Source organism: Scleropages formosus, chromosome 1 (genome assembly GCF_900964775.1).
Source record: "Scleropages formosus chromosome 1, fSclFor1.1, whole genome shotgun sequence".
Classification (NCBI taxonomy): domain Eukaryota; kingdom Metazoa; phylum Chordata; class Actinopteri; order Osteoglossiformes; family Osteoglossidae; genus Scleropages; species Scleropages formosus.
The window spans coordinates 4,924,985-4,939,702 of NC_041806.1; the positions used below are offsets into that span (position 1 = coordinate 4,924,985).

Genomic DNA, 14,718 nt, shown 5'->3' on the forward strand with positions numbered 1-14,718 from the left:
TGACTTTCCTCCTTCACACGTAACAGCAGAACCGTCAGGGCAAAGCCCGACATCTCCTGCTTCGCCACGGGTCGAGCTTTGATGCGACTAATCCACATCGACACACAACTGACACGAGCACAAATGTCCCATATTCTACATTCATGCCTGTCATTGTAGGTAAATGGTAGGATCCAGAATATTCCATCTACTGACCTCTCCCTCCAGCCCCTTCTTTATTGTCTCATGTGATATTGACCCTTTTGACCAAGGAGGACTGTCCATTCCACTACAGTTCTGTGTAACCTCTAACCTTGTATTACAGCACACCTTGCTTTTGGACCATGTTTTGTTTATTCAGCCACCTTTGGTTAAGGACTCATGGCCTATTTTCTGGACCTTTGGTTCCACCCATTGCTTGGCCCTTCTGTTCTCAAAGACACACTTGTGCAGAATGGACTTCTGGGTAGCTCCTGTAAGTCCACCCCCCATCCACAGAGGGATCAGGTCTCCATGTGGATCACAGGTGTCCTCCCAAACGCTTGTGTGCACAGAGATCCTCTATCATTGGTGGGCGAACGCTTAGCCTGACCTGTAGTGTCCATCACCGGTGTCCCTTCTTCCAACCCTGGGACATGCAGCCCCATGACAGCACCCTTTGTCCTGTCTGTGTGCATGGGCAGGGTGCGTGTGTGTTTCCAAAGACCCTGCCTTCCACCTCTCTAACAAAGCTAACCCCGACACGTCATTATTGAATTGTTTTACACTAGTTCATTTAGCTGACACTTTTCTATCTACATTATTAACGTACTTATAACTATTTATGCACTTACAGAGCCAGGTCATTTTACTACAGCAATTCAGGGTAGGTACCTTGCTCAAGCAGTAGGTGGGATTCACACCTGTGACCTCCAGAGTCAAAGGCAGAAGCTGTAACCAGTATACTACCTACTGCACCAAGAAAATGCCCTGGGGAGGTAAGGAAGAGTGTTTGATACCATAGTGCAGGTCCAGCGTTCAGCCTGTGTCCACCCCTGTTGGTACCAAGGTAGGTAGGTAGGTTTCTTATAGTGCTCTTTTAAAGGTGATCAACAGTCCCAGATTGAAACACATGTGAGGTTTCATTTTTTTTCTTTTCTTCTACATTTAGCACATTGCATTCTGGGTGTTTAAATAAAGCATTATCCAGTTCCTGCTTGTTCCGTAGATTGGTCAGAGTTCAAGCCAGAGGTCCGGATCAGAGCTGAGATGCGATTTGTAGCCTTTTCCACGTTGAGGGAGCGATTGATAATAACATTTAAGCAACGTGTGACTCAGATTAAACAAAAGAGTATGAACAGCAGGCAAAGAGCTTTAGACACAGGGTTACTGACGCGCAGCTCGTTTTGAGTCGTCGCTGCCTGTAGAAGTGACGTTCAGATAGAAATTACGTTAATAGTCAGGCGGTGACTCATTTATGTAGGTGTCAGGAGATCAGGAGAGAAATGGCTCTGAAAGAGATGGGTTTTAAGACCTTTTTGAATGCCGGGAAGGATTCAGTAGCTCTGAGGGACAGAGGGATCTCATTCCACCACATCAGGGTCAAAGCAGGCACATCTGAGCTGCTTTTCACCAGCTTGCGGTACCTTGCTCTCCCGTACGGTGTGGTGTGTTACCAATGTGACGGTTGTGTTCCCATGCCATATGTGACATGTTAAAATATTCTCCAAGTTCTGGGTTGTCTGCCGTCCTCTTCCCCCTCCTCCAATCTCTTGCTCACTCTTGTCTTTCTCGCCCCCCTTCCTGTCTCTCTCTAATGGGGGAGCTTTCCATTTTGATTTGCTCTCCATCTTCATCCGACAGGCTGTGTCTGGCGCTATGTTAGAGCGAGTGCATCCTACACCCCTTATTTACCTCCACTCTGCGACCCCAAGGACGGTCACCTGCTTGTGGATGGCTGCTATGTAAACAATGTCCCAGGTCAGAGCTGCAACCCCAACCCCCCCACCACCAGGAGGACCAGCATCTGCACCACATTCGTGTGCCTCCTCTCCCTTCACCAGTCAATACTAATCCCCCAACCCTCCCTGACCGGCCAGACATTTGGAGCCCCTTGGTTTGGAAGGACGATCCAAAGAGATATTTTGTGAATATGAGAGGCTGGGATTGCATGGTTATCAACCATCCCCTCCCCTCCCCTGTGATTTGGCTTCACCCAATTGGCAGCCACACCACCCCCACCCATCGAAAGCTTTGCAGGCACCCCCCCTGGCTTGGCTCGGCTCAATTCGACTCGGTTCAGCTCAGTTCGACTCGCGGAGGTACGCATCCACGTGCGTGCTGCATGTTTCCATTCAAACATGCGCCTCCCCTCCCAACACATCCTTGGGTCCTGGTACAAGACATCGCTTTACAAGTCATGGGTTACCGTTGATCTCGATATGTGTGTGAGTATGAGTATGTGCACCCAGAAAGGACCATTATGGGAGTTAACTGTTAAGTCACACCCACTTTTTTTTTAGCTTTGCACTAACTCATTCTGGGGCTCGGAGATGCTGTTTTATAGGGCACGCTTACAGGAATTGCAGGGACGGACAAAACAGTAGGACTAAACAGTTTTGGATCCATTCAAGACATTGATAATAGAACTAAACTGTGTGTTTGAAATTGGCCACAATTCCCTCTTTTGTGGTGTTCTGTTGTTTGACAAATGGTCCGTGATTCCCCATTATTTGTTCACGACGTTTTTATTTTCATGGCTTCCCTTTTCTGTTTTCAATGGTAATCGATTTTTCTTTTTCACAGTTTTTTTTTTTTTTTTTTTTTAATGTGCTGGTTGCTTTTCGCTCCACATTCTGCCTTCCATGCTACCAGAAGGTTGTGCTTTAATTGTTCCTTCTGCTTGCTGACATTCCCGGTCGACCAAGGGGAAAATCCACTTCTCCCGTGTCTCCTTTTGCCGGCTTTGTTTGTGTTTCTTCACATTTTAACATGCACATATATTTTCCTAAAATATTTTTTCAAGTGTGGATGTTCTGGATCCTACCTGAAGAAAGAAATTTTTCAATGAAAATTTTGCTGTATCCCAAATATGTTGTGTTTCGTTCAAACTAATGAAATTTTCCCTTAAGTGATCACACGCAGTCACAAGACCCTCCACTGTGCCTTGCCAGCCAGACTTCACTTCCCAAAAAACCTTCATACCTCAACATCTCCATTCTGGAGGTCCTCGCTCACCTTCCAACCCATGTTGTGCCCTGTTGCCTCCTCTTCCCCTGCTGGTCTGTGCTGGTATTGCAAACCAAGCGTGGTTGGCTACCCCAAGTCCACCAAACCCTGTCTCCAGGACCTCCGTTCCCCATTCCCCCTAGTGGGTGCAAGGGTATCACTGTCATGACCATGATCATGGCCATCACCTGACATGGCTGATTCAGCACTATTTGGTTTGGGATTCGAGGGTAGAGTCCACAATAGATGAGAGTCATCAGACAGTTGAGGAGGGAAAAGTTGAACATTGCAAAAATTTAACACACCTTTTCTGAGACGTTCTGGATCTGAAGCAGCAGGTATTCTTGAACCTATCTCTGTGGGCTTAATACCAGTTCCACCATGGGGGTTGAGCATTTCTGGGGCAGCGTTTATACAGCCACCCTCATCCCTGAGCCCTGGCCTCGCTCTCAATCTCACACACACACACAGCCAGGGTGAAGGAGGGGTGCTGGGGAGTTCAGGTGGCAGCAGGGCACAAGCCCACCAACGGTTTGGCCGACAGCTCAAAGTGGGCAGGCCAGGTTTGTCTGTGCGGAACTGACGGCAATACAGCCGGGTCCTCATGGCGACATTGTCCACCCACCCCTCCTCCTTTCCCACCCCTCCATGTGTGCCAGGCTCTCTGTGGCGCTATGTGAGGGCGAGCATGACCCTCTCCGGGTACCTGCCCCCCCTCTGCGATCCCAAAGATGGAAACTTGCTCATGGACGGTGGCTACACCAACAACCTACCAGGCAAGTAACAGCCAGCCCAGCAGCATGGGGGGTGAAGGTGGTTTGGGATGGGTCATCCACTGATCGGTACCATTGCTCTGCTAAAGGGTTGCCGAGAAATTCTGATGTTTGACTAAGCAATGTGAATTACTGAGACTAGTTTCTGAATTAATTGGCTGGGGTATATCTCATTCACCTGTCAGAGGTCCAACAGGCCCTCCCTACGTCTTTAGTTCTGATTAGAGTTAACACTGAATTTTTCTGAAAATATAAAGAATGGGTAAAGCTGCTGGGTTCTCAGGAAGCCTTTTGCAGTTACCTGATACCTCTGTACAAGATGATTATTATTGCCTTCCATCAATACTTGAGAGGCAAGTCGATGCCTGAAGTGACACCTTCATGGGCATTTTGAAACAGCGACAAATGTGAAGAACGTGGGTTTAAAATCAAATGTAGACCAGTCTCTGCTCACAATGACACCTCAACACGGACATGGTGATTACTGGTGATGAGTGGTGCTTCCGAAGGGCTGAAGATTACCCTCATTGCCACGTCTTCATTGTTTTGTTGGTTCTTCGGACGAGTTCTGCAGACTGGAATCACCAGTTCTGTTTGTTGTCAAGGCTGTCTGGTGCTTCACTGGTCAAGGCTACAAAACCCAAGTATTTCCCCTCAGTCATTAGTCAGCACTGTGGTTTATTTAGTGATTTACGTGACTTTTGATCCACTGATTGCATTGGACCAAGAGTTTTTTTTTTTTTTTTTTTTCCCCCCCCTTCTAAAATCCATGCACTTACTTTGACAATATTTTGTAGGAAGCATGAGCAAAATCAACCTAATCAACTTCTTAACACATTGTCTCACTTTTTTCAACAAAATCAGAAAGACTGTTAAAAACTCTGGTCATGTCTCCTGTAAAGACTGTGTCAACACTGTAGAGTAGGTGACTCTTCACAGAGCCCAGTGTAAGTGTGGACTGTGACCTGTCCCTGCTGGTTGATACAGCTTCGCAGGCCTGACATCTCTTATTTTCTGCTTACTTGGTCTCTATATCAAGGTCACCAGAAGATCAGGGTTCACAGCTGTTAGCCTTTGGTCCAGATATCTCCTGTCCAGCAAAGGGGTGACCTAAGATGAACAAAAATGAGACCTGTTTAGCCTTTTTTGATTGACAGTGGCTTGAATCGAGTTAGTGCTAAAACTGGACAAGTGTGTAAGAACCCTGAACTCGGGGCCAAAGGTATGGATCCTTCATGGTTTGTGTGTATTTGTGCCTTGGTGTGGGTCAGTGTGTATAGAGTGACTCAAGTTTGGCAGCAAATGTAAAGTTATGAGGAACATAAGGTACAAACTAACGTCTTGCTCTTCCTACTGCTTCGTTCATGCTCTTTCTGTCGGTCGATTTGTCCATCTGTCCGACGCTCCCACGTCCAACAGCGGACATAGCACGCAACATGGGCGCTAAGACAGTCATCGCCATTGATGTGGGCAGCCAGGACGAGACCGACCTCTGCAACTACGGGGACTCTCTGTCAGGCTGGTGGTTGCTGTGGAAGCGGATAAACCCCTGGGCAGAAAAAGTCAAGGTGGGATGGCAGCAGTATGGGCCTTGGGCACAGGTTCCAGTCCAAATGATTGGTGAAGGGAGCTTTGAAAGAACCAATACCACCAAAATCTTTGGCCAGTTTCCTTGGTCTTGGTTCTCCTGGAAGGTTGGGTGACTACTCTTATACTCCATGGCCTAATGCTTGTAAATTTTAATTCTGCTTGTGCTACTGTGAAATCTATTGGGCCTCTTGAAATTTGTGCTTATTCCTCAGTGTTTGAAGTATAATTTCATCATTGTAGTTAAAGCTGTTATGGAAAGACCTTGAAAGTTGGCTAGATAAATTAAAAAAATCTGCAGCCCTTGAGGGCAGGGGGTCTTCCACACATATGGATACACTGAGGCAGCCTGCAAACGTTCTCCACCCCAGGTGCCAGACATGGCTGAAATCCAATCAAGACTGGCCTACGTATCATGCGTGCGGCAGTTAGAAGTGGTCAAGAAGAGTGCTTATTGTGAGTACATCCGCCCACCCATAGACCGCTTCAAGACCATGGACTTTGGCAAGTTCGACGAGATCTACGTGAGTGGGACAGCAGCCTGCCCTGATGTACCTCCGTATCCTGAGGCTTACCTCCTTTCATCTTTTTCACCACTCTTCCTCTTGTCTTCATCCTTGTTCTTTTTAATTGGGTTTTTACATTTTTCATGTTATACTTCATGTTGTCTATGTTCTCAATCCAACTCCACTACAGCAGTCCCTGTCATGCAGGATGTAAAATAGCATAGAAGTGTAGATTTTTCTGCCTTTGTGGAGTCTTGAGAACCTTGATGCAATTCGCCTTGAACTTACAGTAATTCCAAAGCTATAATTGTATTTGTACAGAAGTCATTGGCATAGATCAGAAATATAAGCAAAGTCTTGTCGATGTTCTGTTAGGATGTTGGGTACCAGCATGGTAAGCTGTTGTTCACTGGTTGGGCTCGAGGTGACATCATTGACAATATGCTGAGAGATCATCGCTCCGCTGACTACAATGACAGCAAGAAGACGGACGTGAGTTCCCAGCCCCCATTTAATTTTTAGTGTGGAACCTCAGCCCTCTCGGTATCTGCCCTGCAGTCACTGCACATGCGTCCCACAGACTTGCACGTGTCCAGGAGCAGACTTCACCGACCTGGCCGAGATTGTGTCCCGGATCGAGCCAGTTCAGAGCTATGTCTCCGCAGAGGGTAAGTTGACCCAAAACGGAAAGCAGCTTTTTAACAGTATTCACTATTGTGTTTATGGATAGACCTCAGTGTAAATCTGTTGGGCTGTTTTTTGCCTTTGTGTTGAAGATTTTTTGTCGGACTGCCAGACGAAGTCCAATGCAGAATCCTCATATTTGAGAGCATAACGGTCTGAAATTCTACCCACAGCAGAGGAGTCGGACTGCTTTACCGAGTATGAGGAGGACGGCATTGACACGGTGCGGGAGGAAGAGGGTGAAGAGGAGGAAGAAGCTGATGACCCAGAGGACCAGTCCCCTGGAGAGTGGGGACCCAACGGGGTCTTCCAGACGGTACATAAACGTCCCTCCACACACAGCGCAGGGGGTGTCGCTTAGCCTGGATTATTTTGGATGAAATGTTCAGAATTTATTTAAGACTTAATTTATTCACACACTTGTGTTTTTGTGATAGCAGGATGAGGAAAAGTCGGTGCGGCAGCGGAGGAAGCAACCTAACGACTCCAACACCTGCTCCGAGATTTCCGACTGCTGACAGGAGGGTGTAGGACTAACGGAATGGATCACAAACTAAGAGGCAGAGGGCACAAGAAACACATGCTGCGCTTTTTGATTTTCTGAAACAGGGGTTCTCATCCCTCTCCAGTGACTCTGACCTCAGGGCTTTCACCAACGCGGACTGTTGCCATGCTGCGTGTTCTTTGACCAGTGATGGCAGTTATCCGGGCGCTGCAGAAGAGAAAGGAGGTTTAAGAGAACGGTGACTCCAGCTCTGTGTGTTTACGTGCAAGCAAGTGCATTTCAACTTGTTATACCAAGCCTTTGGTGCTTCTCTGCTTGCAGTGGGGGGGAGGGGGCAGGCAAGTTGGAGCACATTTACAGGGAGGTGTGGCTGGGATCACTAAAGACCCCACATCTCCCACCCAAAGCTCAGTAATATCCCATAACACTTCATGATCACTGTGTCAAACCTGCTGTTGCAGGGAGTACTCTATATGCTACCACTCCCCTATGTATATACACCCTTTTAGGATAAAGACAGATCTAAATGGAATGCAGAAGTCCTAACTCCAGAACTTAATACTAATGCAGTTCAGTTTTTTGGGCTGAAATGTGTACACACCAATACATTCATATGCACAGCATTGTTTGCCAGAGTACCATATTTTGTTCTATTTTTAATGGCCTTTAACTTTAAATTCACTATGGAAGGATTGTATATATTCCTTTTTTTTTTTTTTTTTTTAACATGGCTTAGCTTTTTTTGCACTGATACAGATGTAGAATAATCCTCATGGGAGTTTGTTTTATTTTGGATATGCTATTGAATGGCAATAGAGATGTAAAACTAATGAGAATTTAAGTTATATGATGGAAACAAACCAATTAATAAAACTACATTAAACATGGCCTATGCTCCTGTTGGGATGGATAAGAACTCTACTGCAACTTGGACATGTATAAATCAATCTGGGAAATTTCTCTTAATTTGTAATATTGAGATTGCCTCAACATTAGCAATTAGTCTTCTACACCCTTTAAGTCTCTCATATAAACACACTATGCAGCAATGAGTTACAATCAGTTCTACTTTATTCCAGTGGTGGCTATTAAAAATGAGTGGTTCTTTCACAAGATGGTTTCAGCAACTCCAGCATATCCACATTAAGGCAAAATACAGTAGTCAAAATTTGGATGTAACATTTAAAGTCATCCTGGAGAATGTTAAAGTACTGGATTAAAATTCTAATATATATCACACAAGACTTTTAGATGTAATTACTTAAATAGCCACATTGTTTTACCAGAGTACACTTTAAAAAAAATCTAACTCTGAAAGTAGCATTTTTGCTCTTGCAGTAAAATTACAGAAATTTAACAGATTAAATTCAAAGAACATTTCAGATATGATAAAATTGATAGATTACAGGATCTCAAAAAAGGGGTTAGGTAGCACTGCCATATCAGCATTGCTATCTTGATAATACATTGTGTTAAATTTAACCTGGAATGTTTTAAGTTTGATTATAGCACACAATTATACCCAAGGCACTAATGGAGCCCATCATAAAAACATTGAACAGGGCATTCTTGCACCATCAGAAGGCCAGTTCTGTAACAATCACAGGATGTTAATCTGTAGCATTGCCACCCACTGACACCTTCTGCCCAGAAGCGATCAGGTATCTCTGCAGACCTTAGAATTCCATGTGGAAGCACTAGCCTTTCATTCCACCTTTATGGAAATCTGAAGTCCAAGAGTTACTAGAGCCATGTTTAGATTGTCTGCATTTGTCCGAAACACAGCAGCTTTATCACTGTAGAAATTGTAAAAATTGTCAACTATGCCAGTTACGGGAGAGTAAAGGCTGGCTGGGTAGAGCAAAGTCAGATAGGTATACCAAAGAGGATGGAATATTGTTAGGTACATAAACGAAGGGAGTTGGGACGTGATTGGGAAGATAAATGATAGGGGGTGGAACAGAGTCGGGTAAGAATATTACAGGGGAAGGGTTGGGGTCAGTTGGGTATACAAACATAGAGCGAAGACGGTTGAGTACACGTGCTACACGGGGCTGGCGAGGGTGAGGTATTGGCACTGAAGTGGGTGAAACTGGCAAGACTGTTCAGCAAAGAGGTTGGTGTGGGAAGGGCTGGGTGAAGAGATGCCTGATGAACTGATGCCTGATATGAACCAATGTTCATCACACGAGTAGCTGCATAAAACTTCATCAGAATATCGATGATTCCTGATCAATATAATATAATATAATACGTACATACATACATGTTCTGAACCGCTTGTCCCATACGGGGTCGCGGGGAACCGGAGCCTACCCGGCAACACAGGGCGTAAGGCCGGAGGGGGAGGGGACACACCCAGGACGGGACGCCAGTCCATCGCAAGTCACCCCAAGCGGGACTCGAACCCCAGACCCACTGGAGAGCAGGACCCGGTCCAACCCACTGCGCCACCACGCCCCCTCTATAATATAATATAATATGATATAATGTAATATAATATAATATACAGTACATTGCTAGATATAAATAAAATATACAGTACATGCTCATTACCTGTACAGAGGACTACTTCAGTTGTCCTTTGAGATGAAAATACTGAATAAACTGTACACTTCCTGAATATATTGATAAATGTGGAAATAGCAAGAGAAGCTATGAAAAATGATGTAGCAATACTGCCAATTAAGGCAGCATATTTGGTCTCAATTATAGGTTTTTTCTGATAATGCGTGTGCAACTGAGCGCTTTTTTGCTGGGTCCTGAGGGCCGTGTGAGCTTTTTATTCCCGTCAGTGGCGAAGATCAGGTCAATTTACATTTATTCATATATTATCCCACAGTCCAAAGGCGTAGTGAGTTTAAATTGCCTTTAGTGTGTGTGTGTGTGTGTGTGTGTGTGTGTGTGTGTGTGTGTGTGTGTGTGAGTGCATATGATTGTCCTGTGATGGACTGGCATTCCACCCAAGGTATACCCTCCCTCACACCCTATGCTTCTGGGATAAGCTCTGCACTACCATGACCCTGCACTGGATAGGCATTTACTGATAATGGATGGATGAAATCATTTTTTAATATAGCAGATGCTTTCCTTTAAGCGAACTTCTCCAAGGTGTATGAAGTATGAAACAAAGTATGATGTATGTAGACAACTTTAGATACAGTGGCAGAATTATGAAATCTGTTTGTCTAATTTGTTTGACACTAATGGTTTTTTTTTGCTTCGGTAATAAACATGTTCGTATGCCAGGTGTGTAGACTCTTCATCCCATTAGCAGCTGACCGAGGAACAGTTTAAGCGCACCGCTCTTTGACGGCTAAAATGGGAACTCACGGGGGGTGTCCTGTTTGTACACCAGCTAAAGTGTGGATGTAACCAGAGCCTGGGCCTCCCGAGGTCAGAGCACCATAGGGCCCCCCCAGAGGGGATGGGCAGCGACAGGTGGAGAGGAAACATAAGACCGTGTTTCGCTGGCCAAGTGTTGCCAAAGACTGAATCTCAGGAGCATGTCATAAAGAAAACACTGAAACCAAAGAGGTGTTACGATTTGCCTTTATTAAATGTTAAACGTAAAACAAGCACACCTTACATGAGCGCATTTCCGTTAATCTAAGTGCAGGTAAAAACCAAAACAATCCAGAATACTTGAAAAAAGAGAAAAACACAAAAGAAAGTTTTTCCACAGCTGCTCAGACGCTATTGAAAGTACAATTTCTAGAGATAGATCATTGACATAGCCGGAATTTCTGTTCGGCGCTGTAGGCATCCAAGTGCCTCGGGCCTACAAAATTTTTAGGGACCACGAAAGAGGGAAAAAATGTGAAAAGCAGAAAAAATGAGAGAAAAGGGGATTCTGAGAAAGGAATTTAATGCAACTTACATTTCAAAAACATACGTGAAGCATTTTAGGGAATTTCCTAAGAAAGTTTCTTTCGTTGACCCTTCCCATCAGTCCCATGATTTAGCGTTACAAAACTTTAAAGTAAGTAAGTAAGTAAGTAAGTAAGTAAGTTTTTTTAAATGTCCATTTAAAAAATTCTATAAGCATTTACCCTCTTTGTGAGCGTTTGATTTGAGAGAAAGTGCTGAGGACCTACAAACATCAATGACCGATGGCCTACGACGAACTCCAATTACTGATGGCCTGCGAACGCCAATGACTTTTCGTCACTCTCTTGCCTATCAGAAGCTTCGATATGCATCTCAGCTTCTGCCAGATCAGACCAGACTTACGGAAGAGGAATTTGCAATGCGATACCCCTCTAAAAATAAAACAAAACAACTGAGAGGGATTAACATGACATGGCAAGCTGAGACCGAAGCTTCCATGGCTGAGCGTCGCTCCAAATTGCTGTCCTATGGTTGCAGCTCAGCTGCGCCCCGTCATCAGGGCTCCCTTTCCCTTCCACATGGCTTTGGTAGCAGTGTGCTATTCTGCCGTGACAGAAATCCTCCCAGGCAGGATGCGCAGTGGGTGGCGCTTGCAGGTGCTGGAGAAGTACGGGAACACCCCCTCGGTGAACCTGTGCCTGAACTTGTAAAGGACAGTGTTGTCGCTGACGTCAGAGAAGGTGACCCGACCACGGTCCCAGTCCACTTGCACGCGGATCTTCTGCGGCTTCTTCTTCAACACCAGAGAAGTTGCGACTGGGGTCCGTGCCTTGTACTCCCCTCCGGATAAGCCAATGGTCCACATGCCTCGCTCTGGGCTTGGTGGGAACCATTCCTTCCTGTTTATGGTCTCTTTGACCACACCTAGGACCCATTCCGTGTTGTCCCCTACCTCCACATCCCAGTCGTGCCGACCTGAGTCAATCACCTCGGAGCCCAGCACACACTCACAGCAGCTGAAGCGCTCCGGGTTGTCAGGGAGGGATTGGTCCTCTTCCAGGTACCTCACGCTGGTCAGGTCATCGGACACAAAGAGGCACACATCTGCCGTGTTGGGGTCCAGCATCACGGGGGCTGGAGAATGTTGGATGGGGGGATAGAGGTAAGATGGGAATTAGGACAGACTTTCCAGTTGATGTCACAGCTGAGTCCTGATGGACACAAACTCCCTTGCATACACATGACTCCTCAAATCCATGGGCAATCCCTGCTATAGCCCCTCACATCACATCTCCATCATCTACACCCTCAAGTCCACTCACTGTATTGGACAATCCCCTGCATCTTCTCCCAGATTCTGAACTTCAGAATGCCTAGGTGCTTGGGCACGTCAACCAGGGCTTCTGTTTCCATCTCTGGCTCCTGTGGGGTGCATTTTGTCCTGCAACAATTGTTCACAGCAATCACTCAATAGCCACTCCCAAGAGGTCAAGGTTCAGAGTGGTGAAGTTTCACATACCTTTGCATGGTTGTCTTGAAGTTCTGGTAACGGAAAAAGGAGAATTGTTGTAAGACTGGTGAAATAATGTCTCACTGAACATACCGGTATGATCGATATTTATTTACTGTATGTAGACCATTCATGTTATCATTGCGGTCTCTCGGTTTCTCTCTTGCTACCAAAGAGTTTTCTAGGTTGTGCTTTATTGACTATGAAGATATGAGGGCTACCATTAATCATCCCTACCCGCAAGAACAAGATCTCATCAGCAGCCATGTCCTCCTCGATCTGTTTAATGGTCTCTGAAAGAGAGCTGACTTGACTGGTCGCCTTCTCGATGCTCTCCTGCATCTTCTGGCTCTTCTGCTGCACTTCCTCCTTGAGTGCTGCCACCAACGACGCCTCCTCGTTGCGCAGGAACCGGTGGAGCTTCTCAAATTCCTCCTTGATCAGCTTCTCAGCCTGCCGTGCCTGGTGCTGGGGATGGGTAGAGCGTTGGACCTGGGTTTGTGACTGATGTTTCATAGACCCTTCACTGTCTAGGACTTTGACTGGACTATGAACGAGACCAGCAGCTGAACCTCACCTTGATGTGCTCGGCCATCTCGTCGAAGTTCTGCTTAGCTGTACTGAGGCCTTGGAGCTTCTCCCTCAGGGGTTTCAGGGCATTCCGGAGCTCCTTCTGGAAATGAGGGTGTTGCAGATGCCATCCGATACAGATGTGTAATTAATTCCAATACAGTGTGTATGTGTTTGCATACAGAGCAAGAGCACATTGCTGTATTTGGTCCATGTTTGTGTTGTCAGGCCATTCTTCTCACCTTGGAGTCCTGCATGGCTTCCTCCAGAGGGCAACACTGGTGCTCTTTGTGTTCCTCCTCCTTACAGCTGTCACAGACGAGCTCCTCATCATCCTCACAGAACAGGGCGAGCGGCTCCCCGTGTCGACCGCAGAGCCCCCCTGGGTCCCTCCCCTCCGTTGACCCGGCTACGGAGGCATCCCGCCGCGGCTGCCCCTTGAAGAGGGCATCAAGCAACCCGTGCAGGACATCGTCCAACACCCCGCGGCCGTAGCACACGGTGCAGCCCGGCAAGCCCATCTCCCGTTGGCACAGCTGAAGGCAGTCAGCACACAGGCTGTGCCCGCAGGGCAGCACCGCCGGTTCCCCTACCTGGCACCCTGGGCAGGAGTGCGGAGCGGAGGGGCCTGGGGCAGGGACTGGGGAAGGGGGTGGCGACGACTCTGCTTCCATCGACCCCTAACGCCAACGCTCGCTCACCAGCAGACACTGGAGTGAGGGGGACACCCCACTAAGCGGCCGCTCACTTGCGAGGGTCTCCTCTATTTACAGCAAAGTGTCGTCCGAGCACTTGGGCGGTAGCAGCCTCACAGTCATCTGCGAAGGGAAAAAAAAAACTGTTTTAGGGGAGGGGGTGGGTCTTGAGTCAGGTGGCAGTGCGTAACAGAGCCGCTCGTTCAGTGAACACGAGGACAAGGAAATGTAACCGAGTGCAACAGCTGGCAAGATAAACTGCTGTCCGTGTTCAGCGTCCCGCAGTCGAAGGCCGGAGTGCAGCGCTAGCGACGACTAGAGTCCCCACCTGGCATGACATGGGTGTTTCACAAAACAAGGGACACTGGACTAAAAAGTGGTTTCATACTGAAAGAAAATCACAAATGGTATTTTTGGCTTGTGCGGCATGGCGACACAGGGTGTAGCACTGGTGCCTCACCGTTCCTGTGCTGTGGGTTCAGAGTTAGATTTAAATCCGCTCAGTCCACGTGGTGTTTGCATGTTCTACTTGCGTCCGCAATTCACGCCACAGTCCAAAGACGCGTGTTTCAGGTCAATTGTTGACTCTAAATTGCTCTCAGTGTGTGTGATTGCCCTGCAATGAACTGGCATCCCATCCAGGGTGTACCCTGGATCATATAACTAATTTTTTATTTGATTCATTTTTTTATGCCTATCTTACCTTTGTTTTATTAAACATATGTTTCAGCATACAATTGATTGGACAACTGTGAAAATATATTTATTTGTAGACTTGGATTAGAATTGTGTTATTAAAGAAATCAGCATAATTCCAGCGCTCATGCCGTAAGTTAAATAGGAGATACATTGCCACACAGGAAAGCAAACA

General features: G+C 46.5%; 2 protein-coding genes across 3 annotated transcripts in view; one reads left to right on the plus strand and one right to left on the minus strand.

Annotated features, from left to right (window-relative positions):
- The window catches only part of pnpla6 (patatin-like phospholipase domain containing 6), a 29,471-nt gene extending 21,326 nt beyond the window's left edge, over window positions 1-8,145 (plus strand). The window contains exons 30-36 of one of the 2 annotated variants that reach the window (XM_029250733.1): window positions 3,846-3,962; window positions 5,379-5,527; window positions 5,918-6,070; window positions 6,428-6,544; window positions 6,633-6,720; window positions 6,910-7,052; window positions 7,174-8,145. In XM_029250733.1, the coding sequence (XP_029106566.1) occupies window positions 3,846-3,962; window positions 5,379-5,527; window positions 5,918-6,070; window positions 6,428-6,544; window positions 6,633-6,720; window positions 6,910-7,052; window positions 7,174-7,254 (848 nt within the window). In that variant the 3' untranslated portion in view covers window positions 7,255-8,145. The remainder of the gene's footprint in view (window positions 1-3,845; window positions 3,963-5,378; window positions 5,528-5,917; window positions 6,071-6,427; window positions 6,545-6,632; window positions 6,721-6,909; window positions 7,053-7,173) is intronic. The other variant, XM_029250735.1, reaches the window with a different exon arrangement.
- Window positions 8,146-10,786: 2,641 nt separating this feature from the next.
- Window positions 10,787-14,403, minus strand: LOC108930238 (tripartite motif-containing protein 35). The gene is made up of 6 exons (XM_018745400.2): window positions 13,395-14,403; window positions 13,160-13,255; window positions 12,820-13,050; window positions 12,592-12,614; window positions 12,395-12,513; window positions 10,787-12,206 (listed from the first exon to the last, which is right to left on the minus strand). Exons 1-6 carry the CDS (start codon window positions 13,824-13,826, stop codon window positions 11,671-11,673), a joined length of 1,437 nt encoding a protein of 478 aa, XP_018600916.1. The 5' UTR covers window positions 13,827-14,403; the 3' UTR covers window positions 10,787-11,670.
- Between the last annotated feature and the right edge of the window lie 315 nt (window positions 14,404-14,718).